A 17833-nucleotide genomic window follows, 5' to 3' on the forward strand; every position below is an offset into this window, starting at 1 on the left:
TGCTTTCATGACCATCATTCACATGTAATTAACCTGTTAATCACTTTCATCCGAGTAAATATTATCAATCAAACATTAAATTCACCAATCGACATTAACGATTTGCGCTTCCGGCTTCCACAGCCTGAACTCACCCTTGAACAGACGCAAAGAATCGCGCGCCTCTTCCGTAGGGCGCAGATCTCCCGCTTGCGCTGTTCCAGATGATTTACGTCCCGAACTCCGTTTTGCCTTGACCTGATTTAATTAGCTTACATATTAATTAACTAATATCCGTATTATCACGCTAATTCCTGTTCGTTAATTTCTTTCTTTTATTCTTTTATTCGTTTTCTCAAATTATTCGTTTTAAAGGTATTTTCGTCATAAATCGCCTATCTCAATGTAATTATTGTAATTTTATTGTATTATTTATCGCATTTGTATGATTCATTTGTATGTTTTCACATGTAATGAGCATTAAATCTTACTTCGACCCAATTGTATGCTAAATTACGTGTCAACCGACTTAGTATTAATTCTTCACATGCTAGGATTAAAACTTGGATGTTGCATTGCATGCATATAGCCGACAATATATCAAGTACGAATAACTTCCCTAATCATTAGTAGAGGCCGCTATCGAGGCGGGCGGGATTAGGTGTTCGATCAAAAGAGCTTCCTAATACGTACCCTCACCCCTTACTCCAGATCTCCGTGAGCACCCGTGTTCATTGGCATCCACGAGAGTCATTCTAGACATAGAATGCTAAGGGTAACGATCGCTTAGTGTTCATGTCACTACTTTGTGTCTTGACATGACACGAGGTATTCGAACGGTTCCAATTTCCCATAAAAATTGGTGGCGACTCCATACAAAATGCAAACGCTTGTTTTCGACCTTCACCAAGCGCCCCCGTGGGCGGCCCGCTGTCCACATAAGGGCGGAAGAATTTGGATTTTTTGGAGGCCTACATGTTTTGATATACAATTTTGATCCTATAATGCACAATATATTCATATCTTAGTCCATTCACAAACTGATGATAAGAAGTTTTATTTGACTATAATATATGCTTTCAATGGCCTTCATGAAAGGGTGGAGCTATGGGAGTTTCTAAAACAGGTGGCTAATCATTGTTCTGATCCCTGGCTTTGGCTAGGAGACTTTAACACAGTTTTATCACCTGTTGAAAGACTTGGTGGTCATACTACTGAGATTGAGATGGAACAGTTTCAAGAGTGTGTTTCTTTATGCTGTATGGAGGATATTTTAGCTACTGGGGCTCTCTATACTTGGTCTAACAAGCAAGAGGCTTATGAGAGAATCTATAGCAGATTGGATAGGGTTATAAGCAATATTGAGTGGATGAATATGTTTGATGATTACATTGCTCATTTCCATCCAGAGGGTCTATTTGATCATTACCCATGTACTGTGGTGAATAGGAGAGCTGATTTAGGAGGCAAAAAGAGTTTTAAATATTTTAATATGTGGAGCCAAGCTGCAGAGTTTCAGGCTAGTGTGTTCAGTGTTTAGAGGGGTGTATACTCTGGCACCAAGATGTTTAGTGTGATCAAGAAATTGAAGCTCTCAAACCAATACTCAAAAAGTTGAATCATACCTGCTTTTCTGATATAGAAAATACTACTACTATTGCTGGTCTAGCTCTGGCAAATATTCATAAAGTTTTAGCAGATAATCCAGGGGATATGGATCTTATTCAGCAGGAGTTGGACCTAGCAAATGACCTCAAGGAACTTACTGTGGCTAGAGATAGTTTCTTATCTCAGAAAGCTAAGATCCAATGGTCTCTTGAGGGGGATTTGAATACTTTCTTTTTACACCATGCTATTAAAAAGAGGGTTATGATGAATAAGGTTTTCCAAATTGAAGATAAAGATGGCAAGCTTTGTACTGAGGGGTCTGATATTCAATTAGCTTTTCTGGATTATTATCAGTCATTACTAGGATCCCATGAGCAGACTATCTCAGTGCAACAACATGTAGTTAGAAGAGGTCCTTGCTGTACTGAGGCACACTGGCTAATTTTAGATCAACCAGTTACCATTGATGAAGTTAAACAAAGCATCTTTAGTATTCCTAATGGAAAGTCTCCTGGACCAGATGGTTATTCGAGTCAGTTCTATAAGGATGCATGGGATATTGTTGGAACTGAGATTGGGGCAGCTATTATCAAGTTCTTTGAATCTGGGCAGCTGTGGACGTGGGCCACAGGCCGGTCTGTGGATTTGGGCCACCTACCGATCTGCGGTCACGGGCCATCTGCACGCCAAACCAATCTGTGTACATGCAGCGGTTTTTTGAAAGCCATGCTCGGCGGCGTAAAAATGCTTTCGACCGGATCGCTTTAGATCGGTCGGTTTCACCTCGGTAAAGGTCTCGAAACGATTAGAGATGTTCGGAGTCGCCACCAAGCATTTGTGGGATGCTTGGAACCCGTTCGAATCCACTTTATACCTAGGTCAACCAAGGCAAAAAGCGGTGTTTGACATAGGTACTAAAGATAAGGACTCATCCCCCTCTTAGCATTCTATGCATAAAATGACTCTAGTACGCCCTGGATAAGGTCATCCACTATCCAAAGGTTCTGAGTAAGGGGTGAGGGTACGTATTGGGAAGCCTTTTAATCGGACACCCAATCCCGCCCGCGTTAGCGGCCTCTACTTATCGATCGTGGTTGTTTAAGTGCAAGAGTTGATAAAATGGTGTAAATGCAAGAATGCACATCCAAAAGTTTTAACCTAACATGTGAGAATTTGCTAAGTCGGTATGTTTATCCAAATATCAAGAAAATGATGTCGAGTTGGATTTAGATTGATTTGCACATAAAAACGGAAATTAAACATCTATTTACCAAGTTCGGGTTATGATGCTTAACACGATCCATTTATTGAAAAAGGGTGTCAAATGACAAAGTGTAAAAATGTAAGCTTGTCAATCTGACCCGTCATGTATTGGGATTAACCGTAATTGGGATCGTCCTAGACAAGTGCTAAAACGAAACAGAACAGTGCCAGGTAGCTCCATTGGGGCGCGAGCCATTAGGCAAGAGAACACCAGCCTGTCCAGGTTTTAAAATATGAAAACAGAGGGCCTCTTGGGGCGCGAGCCATGAGCCGACCTAAGGAGGCGTCTCCTGTTTCTTGAAAAGGTTATTTAAAACCGTATTCATGATGAAAGATTTGCAAATGTTGTTTGCATGACTCGGAATAATTACTATTATGTTAGTAACATTCGTTGTCGGATTTGCATGTTTGAAAAGCATAGTAAAATGTGTAGAAGGCAAATGTTTGATTTGAACTAATTATGTTAAGTTCAATTATTTGTAATTAGTCAAGTTTGTCATCGTACTCGGATTAAACCGACATGGTATAAAGAACCAAGAATGATTATGAATTATGACTAATATGTTTACAAATGTAAACAAATGAGAAAAATTGTAAATAAAATAAAAGGGGGTTAAGATACCCTTTAATTTGTAATGAACCAAAAATATCATCGAGTCACGGAATAAACCGTCATGGTATAAAGAACCAAGGTTTATTTTTGTAATGGTCAAAATATGTTTATCATAAAAATGAATTAAAATGGTAAATAAAAGAAAAGAATTTCCTTTAAAATGTAATTAACCAATTAATATCACCGAGTCACGGATTTAACCGTCATGGTATATGGAACCAAGGGTGATTATGATTTATGGTTAAAAGTTTGTCATAAAAATGATTTTGAACATTTGAAATGGTAAAAACCGATTACAAATAAGAAATGAAATAAAGAGGAAAGACGAGAACAAACACGTTTGAGTCTGACCCGAGAACCCACAAGAGGCGCGAGCCTCTTTGCATAGAAAAGGGCTTCTGTCTCGGGCCAAAACTCGGTTTTGGCTCGTCTAACCTATATTTGAATCGTGTTATGCATTGTTCATGATATAAACTTATGAAAACAGTAAATACATGAAATGAAAGAGATATTTACACCCTCAAACTTACGTGTATTGATGTTTGCGACGTAGACGACTTTAGAGACGGTTTTTTCGTAGCGACTACTCACGATCAAAGAAGTTTAAAAGAGTGCCTTAAAAAAGGATTTGGTTTTGAAAATATGTTGAAAATATGTTAATTAAAACATGTTGATTGATGAATTGAGTTGGTCAAATGGGTTGGTCGAATGCACTGCGACGATACCAAACAAAATGTGTAAGACTTGTGTTTACGATCGGTAGGTCATAAACACGTGTCGATTTTGTGACTTAGGAAGTCGGGTCTAGAAGTTTAAGAGAGAGGGAGGGGGCGGGCGCTCACGTGAGTGTTGTGGTGTGTGATGGTGGGTATTTATAGAGAAATTTGGGGTGGTAGGTCGGTTGATTTTGCTTAGAGGCTAAGCAGATGGCCTAAAGAGGCGTGAGCCACCTCGTGATGGAAAATGGTGTAATGTCCCTTTTAATTTGGACGTGGCCAATTCTCCATCCATTGTTGATATGTGGCATTTATATAAGATGTCGTGTAACAATATGGGCATCTAATAAGATGATTTTGGTGTTACTTAGGTAGGTGTTTTGTGTGCTTGACTCGGGTTTGACCCGTGTGAGTCGGGATTTGAATTTCGAGTCGGTTTTCGGCTCGGTGTCGGTTTAGACTCTAAATAGGGTCATTTTAATTGAAATGACATGATGAAGACATTCATGGCATTATTTTTGACATTCGAGATTTGGGTTGACTTTGGTTGACTCAGTTTGACTCGAGTTGCGAGTTTCTGAGTTGGTTTTGGGTCCGAAGACAGTTTTAACTCTAAATAGTGTTATTTTAATGAAAAATGATGTTAGAAAACCATTTACGAAATCATTTTTCATATCCGAGTAGTGCATTAAACCGTCTCATGTATAGCCAATCCACGCACGCATATCAAAAACACGTTATAGTCCGATCATCATCGGGTGGTTTTTGGAAGGTGCAGATACTGGGTATCTACAGGGCCCCCACTTTGACTGAGGCTTGGACAGGGCGAAATTCAAAGTATGATCTCCAGGTCAATCGAAGATTACAACCTGAAGACCATTGCGACGTCAAGGCGATTCAAAAAGGTTTGAGCCAAGGACCTGCCATCGAGAAAGGCGACGTCGAGGCGACTTGGGGATTTGTGTCAAGGATCTGCCGTCGAGAACATTTTAGAGTCTGTCGACTTTCTATTCGGGTCGTTTAAAGTCCATTAGACTACGTATAAATGCTCGCCAACCATAAGAAGGAACCAAACCCGAGGCATCTTCGGGATACGTCCTTGAATCATTTGCGCGCAAAGGCTCGCCAGCCGGTGTTGAAGGCGGTGCGTTTTGAGGCTCGCCAGCCATATGAAGGATTCATACCTGAGGCATCTTCGGGATATGTCCTTGAGTCGTATCTTGTGTGCGTGCAAAGACTCGCCAACTGTGATAAGGAGTCGTACCAGAGGCATCTTCGGGATACGTCCTTGAGTTGTACCTTGTTTGCGGACAAAGGCTCGCCAGCTTGTGAAAAGGAGTCGTACCCGAGGCATCTTTGGGATACGTCCTTGAGTTGTATTTTGTTTGCGGACAAAGGCTCGCCAGCCATATGCGTTGTAAGGCTCGCTAGCCATCTATGGTCGAATGATCGACTGTAGAAAATAGCATGTGTGACATCCATTTGAAACTCGGCACTCGCTGCGGAGTTAGAAACTTCTCAGGACTCACCGGGGATATGAGTTTTGCTCGCTGGGAGGTAGCGTAAGCCCTGTAAATGATGCAGTTGAAGCCCTTGGACTTGACGGGTCGCCGTTTGTTTGGAAGAACCTAGTACTTAGTTGGAGTGAGTTTGTCTTCTTAAGATTACCTCCATGGTTAGTGACCACACAAATCCGCAGTCGCATAGACAAGCACGTTGAATGCAAGCATATAAGCATGTACGCACATAAGCATGTAAGCAATTAGCATAAAAGCAACTAGCATGTAAGCGTATAAGCACGTAAGCACATAAGCATGTGAATAGTTAGCATATAAGCAATTAGCATGTAATATCTCACGCGAAGGGAGATAGAAGTTTTGAAAGTTGGGAAGCTTGAAGGTGAGTCTTGTTACTTGTAGATCCGTGATTTGATAGATTGTAGACACGTGACCATTGGGATACTGACTCAGACAGACGCAGACTGACAGACTGACAAATGGGCAGTCGTGAATCGTGAACGTAACACAAAGTCAGTGTCGACACAACACGGGGGTGACTCTGACAGAGTTTGCACATGTAAGTGAAACTCCTAGCCCAAGAAAAGGTGACAACGCGTATCAAATCCCTGATGTAGAAGGTCCGCTTGGCTGGGGACCATGAATTGATTATCTTCTTCAGACATCTTTGCCTCCGTTTGCTTGTTTTGAGATCCATTCTCGAGGTATGATGATTCGGAGAGCGGAACCAAGACCTTGTCATCCTCCGAACTGAGCACTAGACTGTGTGCGGTTTTATTTTGGACTGTAGTTGAGACTCAAAAGATGTTCGAGGATAAAGGATGGGTGGCGTCTCGAAAGAGAAGCCCTCAGAGCGAGAAGGTGGGAATTTGACAAAATAAGGAATGGGCGACGTTTTAAGGAAGAAACCCAAGTAAAAAGGTATAAGATTAATTTTTGCAGCTGGGTGGGCTGCTTTTGAGGATTGATGTTGATGGTTGAGATTGAAATGGATATGCGATTGTGCCCTTGTAATAGGACTGCCTACGTATTCGCGTGTGTGCGAAATCAAACCAGATTGTAGTTCTGCATGTGTGTGCAATGGGTTACAAATTGAAGGTGTGAAAATTGAATGTGTGTGGGGGTGTGTGGTTGTGTCCTAGTAATAGGACTGCCTATGTATTCGCGTGTTTGCGAATTCAAACCAGATCGTAGTTCTGCATGTGTTTGTGTGCCTAAGCTAACTGTTAGGACCTTGAAGTGATTTTGAGGTGTATGGTTGTGTACTTGAAGGATTGCCTACGTATTCACGTGAAGTGAAATCAAACCAGATCGTAGTTCTGAATGTGTGTGTGCCTAAGCGAGATGTTAGGACCTTAAAGTTTGAGGTGTATGGTTGTGTCCTTGAAGGACTGCCTACGTATTCACGTGAAGTGAAATCAAACCAGTTCGTAGTTCATAATGTGTGTGCCTAAGTGAGTTGTTAGGACCTTAAAGTGTGAGGGTCACGATGGTAAATTCCGTTTGGTGACTCGAAAAATTGATATGAGAGAATTCCTCCTTGATCATGAATCGAAGAGGTGTAATTTGTGAAAATGTTCCTTATCATGTGAGCACACTAAAAAGTGGACCCTAAGGGTAGACTAGGTATGTCCCGTTCTCGGTAGCAAAGCATTCGAGGACTCCGTATCTGGGTCAGGGTGAAAATGGTTTTGACATTATGGAATGTGGAGCCTGGTAATGATAGGTTTGTTTGATAGATAAAAATCTGGAGTTAAGGGTCACAACGGCGAATTCCGTTTGGTGGCTTGAAAGTTGATTGGAGATAATTACCTCTTGATCATGAATCGAAGAGGCATAGTTTGTGAAAATATTTCTTGCTACGTGAGCACACTAAAAAGTGGACTCTAAGAAGAAATGTGCATGTCTCGTTCCAGGGAGCAGTGTTTTTTGAAGACTCCGTGTTTGGGTCAAGGTAGGAATGGCGTCGACATTATGAAATGTGGAGCCTTGTAATAAATGGTTTGGTCGACAAATAAAAATCTGGAGGTTGTATTTGTGGTGTGTAGGCCGATGGGTTACGGCTTGTAATGTGGTGCGGAATGGAGTCTCCGGCTTGATGTGGCCTGAGCACGAAATGGTTGGTAAATAATGTGGGATCAGATTCCCATGTTTGGACCTTAAAGGTTAAGGTGTGATATTACGAGCTTGAGGGGAATCCTCAGAAGCCTAGATAGGTCTCCCTATAACAGTCTCTAGAAGGACTTAGGGGTGAAGTAGTGTTGGTTATGATCTCGAGGGGAATCCCCAGGATCCTAGATAGGTTTCCCTGTAGTAGTCTTTAGAAGGACTTAGGGGTGAAGCAGTTTTGGTTGAGGTTTTAGTGTTTGGTGTTTTGGACGTGTTGGTCCGGGATTTGGTGTGTTGGACTTGTTGGTCCTGGGCTTTGGACTTGTTGGTCCTGGACTTGGTATTTTGGACTCATGGGTCCTGAGCTTTGGACTTGTTGGTCCTGGACTTTATATGTTGGACTCATGGGTCCTGGGCTTTGGACTTGTTGGTCCTGGACTTGTTGGTCCGAAGTTTGAAAAGTGACGGTTTAATTAAGTTATTTGAAATTGTGGGAAAATAACGAATTTGAATTTCACAATTTCATTTTTTTGAAAAGTGACGGTTTTGAATTTCGTCAGTTGAAATTGTGGGAAAATAGCGAATTTGAATTTCACTATTTCATTTTTTGAATGGGATGGTTTTTAATTCCGTTGTTTGGAATTGTGAAAATAGTGAATTTGAATTTCACTATCTTGTTTTTGATTTGAAATTGACGGTTTTATTTCCGTCGTTTGAAATTTGTGAAAATAGTGAATTTGAATTTCACTATTTTGTTTTATTATTTGAAAATGACGGTTTTAATTTCCGTCGTTTGAAGCTTGTGAAGATAGCGAACTTGAATTTCACTATCTTGTTTTTTTAATTTGAAAATGACGGTTTTAATTTTCGTCGTTTGAAATTTGTGAAAATAGTGAATTTGAATTTCACTATCTCTTTTTTGTTTTGGCTTTTGCCTTGGCTTTCGCTTTGGCTTTGGTTTTGGTTTTTGCCTTTGTTTTGGCTTTGGCTTTGACCTTGGGATGAATTGCTTTTGGCTTTGGTCTTTTGCTTTGGCATTGAGCTTTGGCTTTGGGTGAATGGATATTGGCTTGGGCCTTTGATTTTAGTCTTTCGCTTTGACTTTGGGTGAATGGCTATTGGCTTGGGCCTTTGATTTCGGCCTTTCGCTTTGGCTTTGCTTTGGATATATCGGTTTTTTTGGCGTCCTTCGTTCGAGGAAGGTAAAGGTGCAGACGGGGATGTACCCTTTGGTGAGCGGTTGATATTTGGTGATGGGGATGTTTTAGTGGGGAATGGGCTTGCCTTCCGTCATTGATCATGAACAAGGAGATGTTCTGGTTTGTTATCCAGGTTCATCGTAGAATCCCTTTGATAAAAGCTCGTTCTAAATTGGGTGCTATTGAAAGGTTTCTATTGCCAGACATGGAATAGGTAAAGAAAATGGACACGAAGTTTCGAGTCCTCTGCTTACTCGGCACGGAACGTCACTCGAGTGTACTCACATTGAATTGGAACTTGTTGTTTGTTTTAAATCAATTTTCAAATCAATTCTCGTTGTCAACGGGAAATGGTAAAGAGGAGAATATGTGATAGCTAGAAATTGTGCTTTTATTTAGATAAATAAGATGTTAGCACAGACTCGATGAATACATGTGAATCATGGGGACAGCCCCCAGTTTGTCACTTAGGAATAAAAGGACAGACACTAGGACAGATATGAGAAAGCCTAAGACTTGGACTCGGACTTTGACTTAATCGTATATACGGACTCCTAATCATTACTTTCCTCCTCAAGGATGTCCTTTGCGGATCCAAATGCTTGAATGTTTGATCTTGAGCATTGACCCACTTGAGCACATCACTCTCGTTGTTGGGGATGATATGAGGACAATAGTCGATGAGGCTTTTATCTTCTTGTAGAAAAAGATGTTCATTAGGGTTGTCTCCATCACTTGGTTGGCATAGGGATGAAGCTATCAGTTCATGATTGTCAATCATATTTTGAATAACATGTTTCAGTTTGAAGCATGTTTCAGTGTCATGACCATTCCCTTGATGATATTGGTAATAGGCACTGCCGTCCCAGAAATGGGATCTCCTGCTTCCAGATTGGTCTGGAGTGGGCCCGATTGGTTGTAGCTTCCCTTCAGTCATGAGCTTTTGAAGAGCTGCGGCATAGGTTGTGTTGAGTTTAGTGAATGTCCTTTGAGAACGCTCAACCTTGCTGTTTGATTTGAGACATTCAGGAGGATTGTCTTGACTGAGAGGAGCAATTATGATTTTGCCAGCTTCAATCATAACTTGAATGACATGCTTTAGTTTGGAACAGGTTTCGGTGTCATGGCCCTTGCCTTGATGGTATTGGCAATAGACATTTTCGTTCCATGACCGAACTTCCCTAGACTATTTCTTTATCATTATTTTCTTCCATCATCTAAACCAACCAATCATACGATAACCGACCTTGATGAAATTCACTCCATAACAACTAATTAACAACTACCGTTTCTCTGTGGATTCGACCCCTACGTACTACATTCATTTGTGTCTAGGGTATTTATTTTTGCATAGGTGTGCGATAGCCTATCAAGTTTTGGTGCCGTTGCTGGGGAGACAGTTTTGTTTGTTATTAGTTGTTGAATTTGATCTTGTCTTATTTTGTCCTGGAGAACACTTGTTTCTTGGGATCTTTCTCACGGTTTTCTTGTAATTTTAGTGCCTTTTTCATGTGGTAAAACTATCTCAAGGGGATCCTCATATCCGTCCAATGGCTGTATTTCCTTTCGTACAACAACAAAACTAACCCTTTCATGACTATTTGTCCCAATTTGACGAATACGTTAATCATATTGCTTCTCTTGGATTCATTTACAATGAATATGAATTGGGTCTGGTTGTGCTTGACGGAATGGATTCCGAGTCCCGTGATTTGGCTCTTTACATGAGCTGTGAGAGTCTCTACTACAAGAGTGCGGGGGAGCTTTGGGTTTTCCTAAGGCTGATGGCCAACCAATGTCGGAAAGTAGCTCGCCATGAAAATTTAAGACGTATCGCAGAGGAGCTCACAATGCTTACTTAAGTTTATTTGGAGCAACAAGCGTCTAAAGCCTGTTCCTTAAAAAGGCTCGGAGACATGCTCAAAGAAATGCGAGAAGAAAATGAGCGATTTATCGAAGCTTCTACTCTTCCACCCTCCCAATGTGAGTCTTTTGCCCCTAATAATTTAGAATTATTGGAAGACGATGATAATGGTCATAATTTTTCTTTTGAAATTCCCCTTCACATCACTCCAATTGACCACTTAGAGACTCATGTTAATGACATTAACCTTGTAGTAGATGACACCCATGACATGGATATTGTTGGGCCCGAATGTAATGAAAAGGATGAGGTTTTACCCGAGACCTTAGACTCCTTTGAGAATCCTTTCGTAGTGGATGTAGTTGACCCTTTTGAGGTTGATGGAGGACTTAGCGATTTTCATTTAAAGGATAATTGGGATGAACCCCCCATTTGTGACGAGTCCTACCACTTAGAGTTTCCATACCATCAATTTGGGACCATTCATGATTATAATTTATGCACTAATGGTTATTTTTATGGTCTTAAGCAAGGTGCTCCTTCTCTTGCTGACGAGGGGAGTACGGTGGTTCTATTTGAAATCTCGCATGGGCAATTTGATAAGATTAATCATTTCTTACCTTTGATCTTTCATGCTTATATCTTATCAATTGCTTACATATGCTTGTGTATTGCTCATGCGCAGGAATATGATCAATTTCTAAGGGCGTTGACATGCTTTTTAAAGGGCGATGGATATTCTTTTAGGAAAAATTGTTTTACTTATGCTTTTTAAGACAATTTACGATTGCAATTTCAATTTGGTTTTGATGTAATAGTTAGGACAATTAGACATTTTAGTTTGCTTTGGTATTGTAGTAGCTTGTCTTTTGCAGGTACTTTGCTACTTGGATTGGACCTTACCCTGTTTTCAAGCTAGCTTGGGGGAGGCTTCTACACTTTAGTATGCTTTATTGTCCTACTTTATTTTTCGCATGTGTCATCTCATCTCCCCTTGTTGGTTTTTATTAGTCCATCTTTGTGTCACACATTGAGGACAATGTGTTGTTCTAGCTTGGGGGAGGGATTTAGTGTGTCTTGCTTTATTGCTTCCACATATATTCAAAAATCCATAAAAATTGAAAAATTGAAAAAAAATGAAAAATCAAATAAACTTTGGTGTCTTGTTGTGTCCACCCTTTTGTCTTATGCATAATGCCATTCCTCTTTGCATTTTTCATATAGTAGCTTTTTAAGCTAATGAATCATGCTTTATTGACGGGTTTTGCTTTCATGGGGATGTCTTGACATAGTGGGTGAGGGATGGATTTTGGACAAAGTAGACTTGATCTTGTCATCGGCAAACTACATAAATGGTAAGATAGAGCCTCAAAAAGGCCGGTACATCTTTACCCGGTCCTATTTAGGTGTGTGTAGTTTCTCCTCTTGGTGTGCGTTACATCTAAATGCACAAGCATGGTTTTTTGTTCCATTTCTTATGAGTTTTGCTATCATGATTGCAACTAGAAGCCATTCACTTGTTTGCTTACATATAATGCCCAAAATATCACCCTTTTCTAGCCACCTATAAAATTGCCTACCCTTGTTGAGCTAGTGACTTGCTACTTGTGTTGGGGTGCTCTCTTATATGGGATATGGTTATTTGATACTATTGTGAGCATTTTTGTTACGGGATTGCTGATTCCCGTAATTTGGTGAATGGTGGTAAAGAAAAAAAAAGTTTAAAAAAGATAGAAAAAAATATGAGAAAAGAAAAAAAAAAAAGAAATGAAAAGAAAGAAAGAAGCATGAGAAAAATGAGAAAAATGATAAGCAAAGAAGAAAGAAATTTGAGTTGCTTCCATGTTTGAGATATATTATTTTGGGAAGTAGTCTTTTGTGCTATAATGAAAAAATGAGTCATCATCCTATTTTTGGCTCTAGTTCTTGCTCTTGGGAAAGGTTAAGGTTCGGAATAAGTATCCTTGTACTTTTTGGTTAGTTACTAACTTCACACTTGCTCCACATGACCAAAAACATTTGTCCACCTTCTTACCTATTTCCCCTAAGCCTTCTTCTTTGTTCTTGGCTTCTTTTCTTGTGCATATTTGATCATGATTAGCATTATCTTGTTGACTTGGAATGTTTACCATACTAGATTGCGGGCGCATTCTCTTGAGTCGTAGATAGGAGAGTGTCACATACACTTATAAATTGCCTTGTTCATTTTATGAGTGTGAGTGAATCCCGTGAGGAGTCCGATGTCAATAAGATCATGCAAAAGTTGAAATGTCCATGTGAAGTCCTTTATGCTACGCCGTCATATAAATCTCATCCATGTTGTTATATTTTCCCTATGCCCAAGTTGTTTCGGAATTTGATTCATTGTGCTCTAAAGTTACTTGACGGGAATTGCATTTGGATGTGATGATTGTTAATCGTACCCTTGTCCTTATCATACATTGTATTGTGTGCTTGCTGGAGGACAAGCAAGGATTTAGCTTGGGGGAGTTTGATAGTTCCATTTTATATACATTTTAACCCCATAATTTAGCTCTATTTTACATGTCATTTGCACTAATGTTAGTGTTTGTGAGCTAATTCCGTGTTCTAGTTGTGTTTGCTTATTTTTCATTGTATTTTGTAGGAAATTAAGCTTTTAGTAGCTTTTTCCCGTCAAAGTAGCAAGTACAATAGTTCACGAGGCTAATGAGAGCAAGTTTTGATCATGCAAAGGAGTTCCGGGAAGTATAGGGGCATTTTGGGAAGAAATTTGGAAACCCAAGCAAGAAGAAACCAATCTTAGTTGGTGGATATGTAAATAAACGAAATACAAGTAAAAGCCCAAGCCATATGCAAGCATCGGATGCCAAATGATGCTTAGGATGCCTTAGACGGACGCATTAAGAAACAAGCATGGGATTCTGCATCAACAATAAGTGCAAAGTTAAGACGAATTTAAGAGAAAAATGAGAAAAGTCATGACCCCGATAGGGGTTGGTGGCCCCGATCGGGGTTACCCCCTGTAGCTTATTTCCCCCTTCACTCCTATAAATAGAATCTTTGGTCGACACTTCTTATACACTTCTTACATACTTGTTACACCACTTTTATACACTCATTTTAGTTCTTAGTTTAGATTAGATTAGATTTCCTTTTAGCATTTCCATTTTGTTATAAACAATTTTAATTCAAGTTATATACAACTTACATATCAAGTTATTTATATTTGCATTGTTCTTCAATTCCATTTCCATTTCCATTTCAAGGCAATTCTATTCCTATTTTCATTATGTTTATCATTTCAATTGTCATTAGTTTAGTTTACAATTACATTATGCTAGAGTAGTCTACCTTGTCTAGGGAATGAAGGGAGTCATGCATAAAAAGTATTTGTGACATGATAAACTAGGATGTTATAATATCGTCTAATTTTTTCTATCGCATGTTTGTATCGTCAAGTTTAATCTTTGTTTAAAGGCCTTATTCATTGATTAAGTTTGTTAATTCGTTCTATTAGTCGAGAGGCACGGAATCGGATTAGATTAAGCATGTGTAGTAGGACGACCTAGTCATAAACGAGAGTTCTCTAGGACCCGGTCTATGGTTGACACTAATATCATGAGGTGGGTGTCTCTAAGCCTAAAAAATTAACGATTCATCAACTCCTATGTATAATTTAAGCATTTACATAATTTGCATGTGTGACCGAACCTCCCTAGACTATTTCTTTATCATTATTTTCTTCCATTATCCAAACCAGCCAATCATACGATAACCGACCTTGATGAAATTCACTCCATAACAACTAATTAACAACTACCGTTTCTCTGTGGATTCGACCCCTACGTACTACATTCATTTGTGTCTAGGGTATTTATTTTTGCATAGGTGTGCAATAGCCTATCAGAAGCTCAAGTCGAAGTAGATCACGTGGGTCGGATTCAGAAAAGGATGATGTAATTTCCAAACTTAAGAAGGGAAGCAAGAACTATGATGATCGAGATCTAAAACTTGACATACTTGATTTCAATGGTGATTTGGATCCCGAAAAATTCTTGGATTGGATTAGACAAGCTGAACGAGTTTTCGAATACAAGGAGTATGATGAGCATAAGCAATTCAAGATTGCTATTCTAAAACTTACTAAATATGAAAACTTGAAAAAGCAGAGAAAGCGAGATAAGAAGAGTACGATCGATACTTAGGAGAAACTAAAGAAGCATATTATGAGGAGATTCTTACCAAGAGACTACGATCAAAAAAATTACCTAAAGTTGCAAGCTTTATCAGAAGAGGGGTTGTCCGTGGCCGAGTATATCAAAGAATTCGAAAGGATGACGATTGTTTGTGATCTTGAGAGAAGGAAGAGCTTAGAGTTGCAAGATTCATCAAGGGTCTCACGTCCTCTATTGCTAATAGAGTCGAAATTCAGATTTACAATGGATTCGATGATGTTTGTCGATTGGCTTTAAAGTTTGAGAAGCATGATAAAGCGAGAAAATCCTGTGCCTATTCAAGAGGAGCAAATTCAGGTTCGAATTCTTATTCGGAGCCAGAATATAGCAAGCCTAAATAAGTTCAAATAGAAGATGTGAAAGATAAAGGCAGGAGAGTAGCTGTGGAGTCTACTAAGGGAAGTTCTATGAGGCGATGTTTCAAGTGTCAAGGCTATGGACACATAGCAAATGAATGTCCTCAAAAACGAACTCTAACCATTCAAGAGCTATGTGAAATGACTCCTAAGTTTGTCACACCAGAAAACAAGAGACCGCGCCACGAGAACGACAACGAAGAAAGGAGAATGGTTTATAATGTTGAACCATTGAGTGATGATGATCAACAAGAGGAGGTAGTTCGCAATTTACATCTCCAAAATAGTCCGATCAAGGAAAAAGAGATTGAGTTTGTTGCTATTCATGAGGAAGAAGAAGAGCATGTTGTAAACAAGCTTCAAGAAGAGCAAGTTGAGTCTTTCAAGGATGTTCACAAAGAAGAAGCAGAAAAGCTTGGAGAAAGGCCACAGAACAGTACAAGTGACTTTCAGATTGTGGAAATGCCTTATCTTGCCCAACCAGACAGTTTAGAAGACTGTCCGATTAAGAGTGATGAATTAAAAAGGGAAGACGAGATTGACACAAATATTTTTGAACCATTAGATGAAGATGATAACGAAGAAAGTCCAAATATGTCTAATGGTAAGTCCGACGATTCTTGTTCATTACAAATCTTGGGTAAGGAATTACTACAAGATAATACTTGTTCAGATTTTCAATTCAAAGGACCGTAAAAGTCGCCACTTGATATATCCAATGACAAGAAACTATATGGTGGGAGCTATCAATGTTACTTCGTGAGTTCGATTCAGGTGGAGGTTCAAGGTAATCTTATTATTCCAAACAAGTATCGTTTTGAATTTGCTACACTTGGGCAAGGAGGGAGGTGGGGTGGAAGGCACAATAAAATATGGTTCAAAGGGCATAGGCTTAACAATGAAGGGAGTGATCCTAGAATCTGCAAGAGGGTTGCTACATTGGAGGAGTTTGAAGGGATTCTACTTGGGATCGTAATTATTATCATGATTAAATTCGTATGGTTTGTTTTTTATCCGGGTGGTTTAACATATCATCGAAATTTGTGGACAAATTTTTCTTAAGAATGGGAGAATGATGAGGGAGCATTAGAGTATAACGAAAATGAAGTCGAAATGTGTCCCAAATATTTTGAAGGATTCGAAATGTGCTCAATTCAAGGGGAAATGATAAATATTCAAATGAATATGATAACTTGGAAAAACAATGGGAACAAGCTGGAGTCGGTTTAGTCTAAACATATTCCAAAACTGTTCAAGTCGACTGTTACACGAGATCAAGGGTTGAAGTCGGTTGAGTCAGTTTTTGAGAAATTGCTCTATAATTCTTTGTTTCCTAAATTCAGCTTTCCTTATTCTAGCAAGTAAATTTAGGCAGTTGTGTTTATTTCCTAGTTGTTGATTTCCTAATCATAACAAGTTTGTAATAAGGCAATTTTGCCATCATATAGTCAGTTTCTATAAGTTGTCTTATTCGAGTTTAGGAAACGAAATTCGGCCAGTTTCAGGAGAGCTAGGTCAGGTTCCTTTAGTATAAATAAGGGCCATTGTATTGAGTTTTATGCATCCAAGTTTCAGAATTAATACAAGTTTTTCTTGTTGCTTACCTATTGCTTGCGAGTTATAAGTGTCTTATTTCTTTCTTACGAGGGAGAGATTTGAGTGTGAGTCAATCTTTGCGAGGTGAGAGTCATACAACCCAGTCGTGTGTAATATCGAGTTCCTTGTGAGGGAGGACAATTTATTCACGTCATAACCTTTATATTTTCGTTCATAACCATACAAAAACCAAATATAAACAGTTTAATTCCGCTGCGACAATATTATTTATCCATTAACGGACAGTCCAACATACTGTTCATATTTAAAACGTACTTATTTTATATCATTAATCTTATCAAATTTGGCGTCGTTGTCAGGGAGGCAACAATTTTTCTGTTTGTTTTTGTTTATTTCTGTCTTTTGTCTCATGAAGCATCATTTCCTTGAGACAGTTTTATATTTTTCTTGTTAGTTTTGTGTATTCCTAGGTCTAACAAGTCGGAGATTATACCTTTTCATACCGAACGAGTGACGACTTTTCGGTACAGACGAAATTTTCAGAGAGAAATTAGTCAGGTGGAAGAGTTGAGTACACTTGACGCTTATTACGAGCTTTTTACATTTGCAGAAGATCAGTCCTTAGAAAAGGACAAGCCAATTTCTGCCACAGATCCAATAAAGATGCCTACTCTTGCCAGTCACTCTGAGCCGACTTTGGCTTCTATCCCTAAGGGATTCAAGCTCCCTACTACAGTTAAAGGCACTTTTAAGATTCGTCCATCTTACATCAAATTGGTGGAGCGAAACTTGTTCGGGGGCGGAGCTAGTGAGGATCCTTCCAAACATATGGAAA

General features: G+C 39.3%; 1 protein-coding gene across 1 annotated transcript; it reads left to right on the top strand.

Annotated features, from left to right (window-relative positions):
• The first annotated feature begins 1204 nt into the window (after nt 1-1204).
• LOC141640183 (uncharacterized) lies at nt 1205-15426 on the top strand. Its single transcript, XM_074449070.1, has 3 exons — nt 1205-1502; nt 1622-2222; nt 15270-15426. The coding sequence occupies exons 1-3, from the start codon at nt 1205-1207 to the stop codon at nt 15424-15426; spliced, it is 1056 nt and encodes a 351-aa protein (XP_074305171.1).
• The last annotated feature ends 2407 nt before the right edge of the window (nt 15427-17833 follow it).

This window comes from Silene latifolia, unplaced genomic scaffold (assembly GCF_048544455.1).
Source record: "Silene latifolia isolate original U9 population unplaced genomic scaffold, ASM4854445v1 scaffold_73, whole genome shotgun sequence".
Lineage (NCBI taxonomy): Eukaryota > Viridiplantae > Streptophyta > Magnoliopsida > Caryophyllales > Caryophyllaceae > Silene > Silene latifolia.